The 778-nt window shown below is 60.3% G+C and overlaps 1 protein-coding gene across 1 annotated transcript in view; it reads right to left on the minus strand.

The window, feature by feature from the left end:
* The window catches only part of ETH_00041910 (DNA repair protein RAD50, putative), a gene marked incomplete at both ends in the record, with an annotated part of 943 nt that extends 170 nt beyond the window's left edge, over positions 1 to 773 (minus strand). Inside the window, one exon of the mRNA XM_013374901.1 lies at positions 100 to 773. Coding sequence (XP_013230355.1) covers positions 100 to 773 — 674 coding nt within the window. The remainder of the gene's footprint in view (positions 1 to 99) is intronic.
* Between the last annotated feature and the right edge of the window lie 5 nt (positions 774 to 778).

The following is a 778-nucleotide window of genomic DNA, read 5'->3' on the forward strand; positions in this document are numbered from 1 at the left end:
AGGCAAACAGCAAGCAGCAGCAGCGACAGCAGCAGCAGACGCAGCAATAGTGGGGTCAGCAGCAGCAGCAACAGCAGCAATCGTCGCAGCAGCAGCAACCTTGCCAACTGCAGCAACCAGCAGCAACAGTAGCGGCAGCAGCAAGTCGTCGTTTACTTGCTGCTGCTTGGCCAGTTTTGCTGCAGCAGAAACAAGCTCTTTGTGTTTTGCTGCTAGCTCCTGTGCCTTGTGCTGCTGCTGCTGCAGCCTCTGAACCTCTGCATGCAGCGCCTGAATTTGTTGCTGCTGCTGCTGCTGCTGCTGCGGCAGCTGCTGCAGCCTGCGGTCCACGTTTTGCTGCAGCAGCGCGAGACCTGTGGGGCCCTCCAAATCCCTGCAGCAAAGCGGGCAGCTGCTGCTTGCTGCTGCTTCTGCTGCTAAGGCTTTAAGCCACTCGTCTGCTGCTGCTTCAGCGCATGCACTCATCCGCAGCAGCTGCTCTTGCTGCTGCTGCTGCTGCTGCTGCAGCGCCGACAACGCGGGCTCCAGGAATCCTAGGTCCCAGCGAGCTACGGCCTCCCAGCTGCTGCTGCTGCTGCTGCTGCTGGAAGTGAGGGGTTTTGCTGCGTCTATTTGCTTAGCCAGCGCTTCGCACGCTGCTGCTGCTGCTGCTAGTTGCTGCTGCTGCAGCTCGCACTCGGCTGCGCTGCGGTCTGCTGCCGTGTCTGCTGCCTGCTTCTGCTGCTGTTGCTGCTGCTGCTCGTTCGCAGCAGCAGCAGCAGCTAACCAACTAGCTAAA

This window comes from Eimeria tenella, genomic scaffold, assembly GCF_000499545.2.
Source record: "Eimeria tenella Houghton genomic scaffold, Eth_scaff2364, whole genome shotgun sequence".
Taxonomy (NCBI): Eukaryota; Apicomplexa; class Conoidasida; order Eucoccidiorida; family Eimeriidae; genus Eimeria; species Eimeria tenella.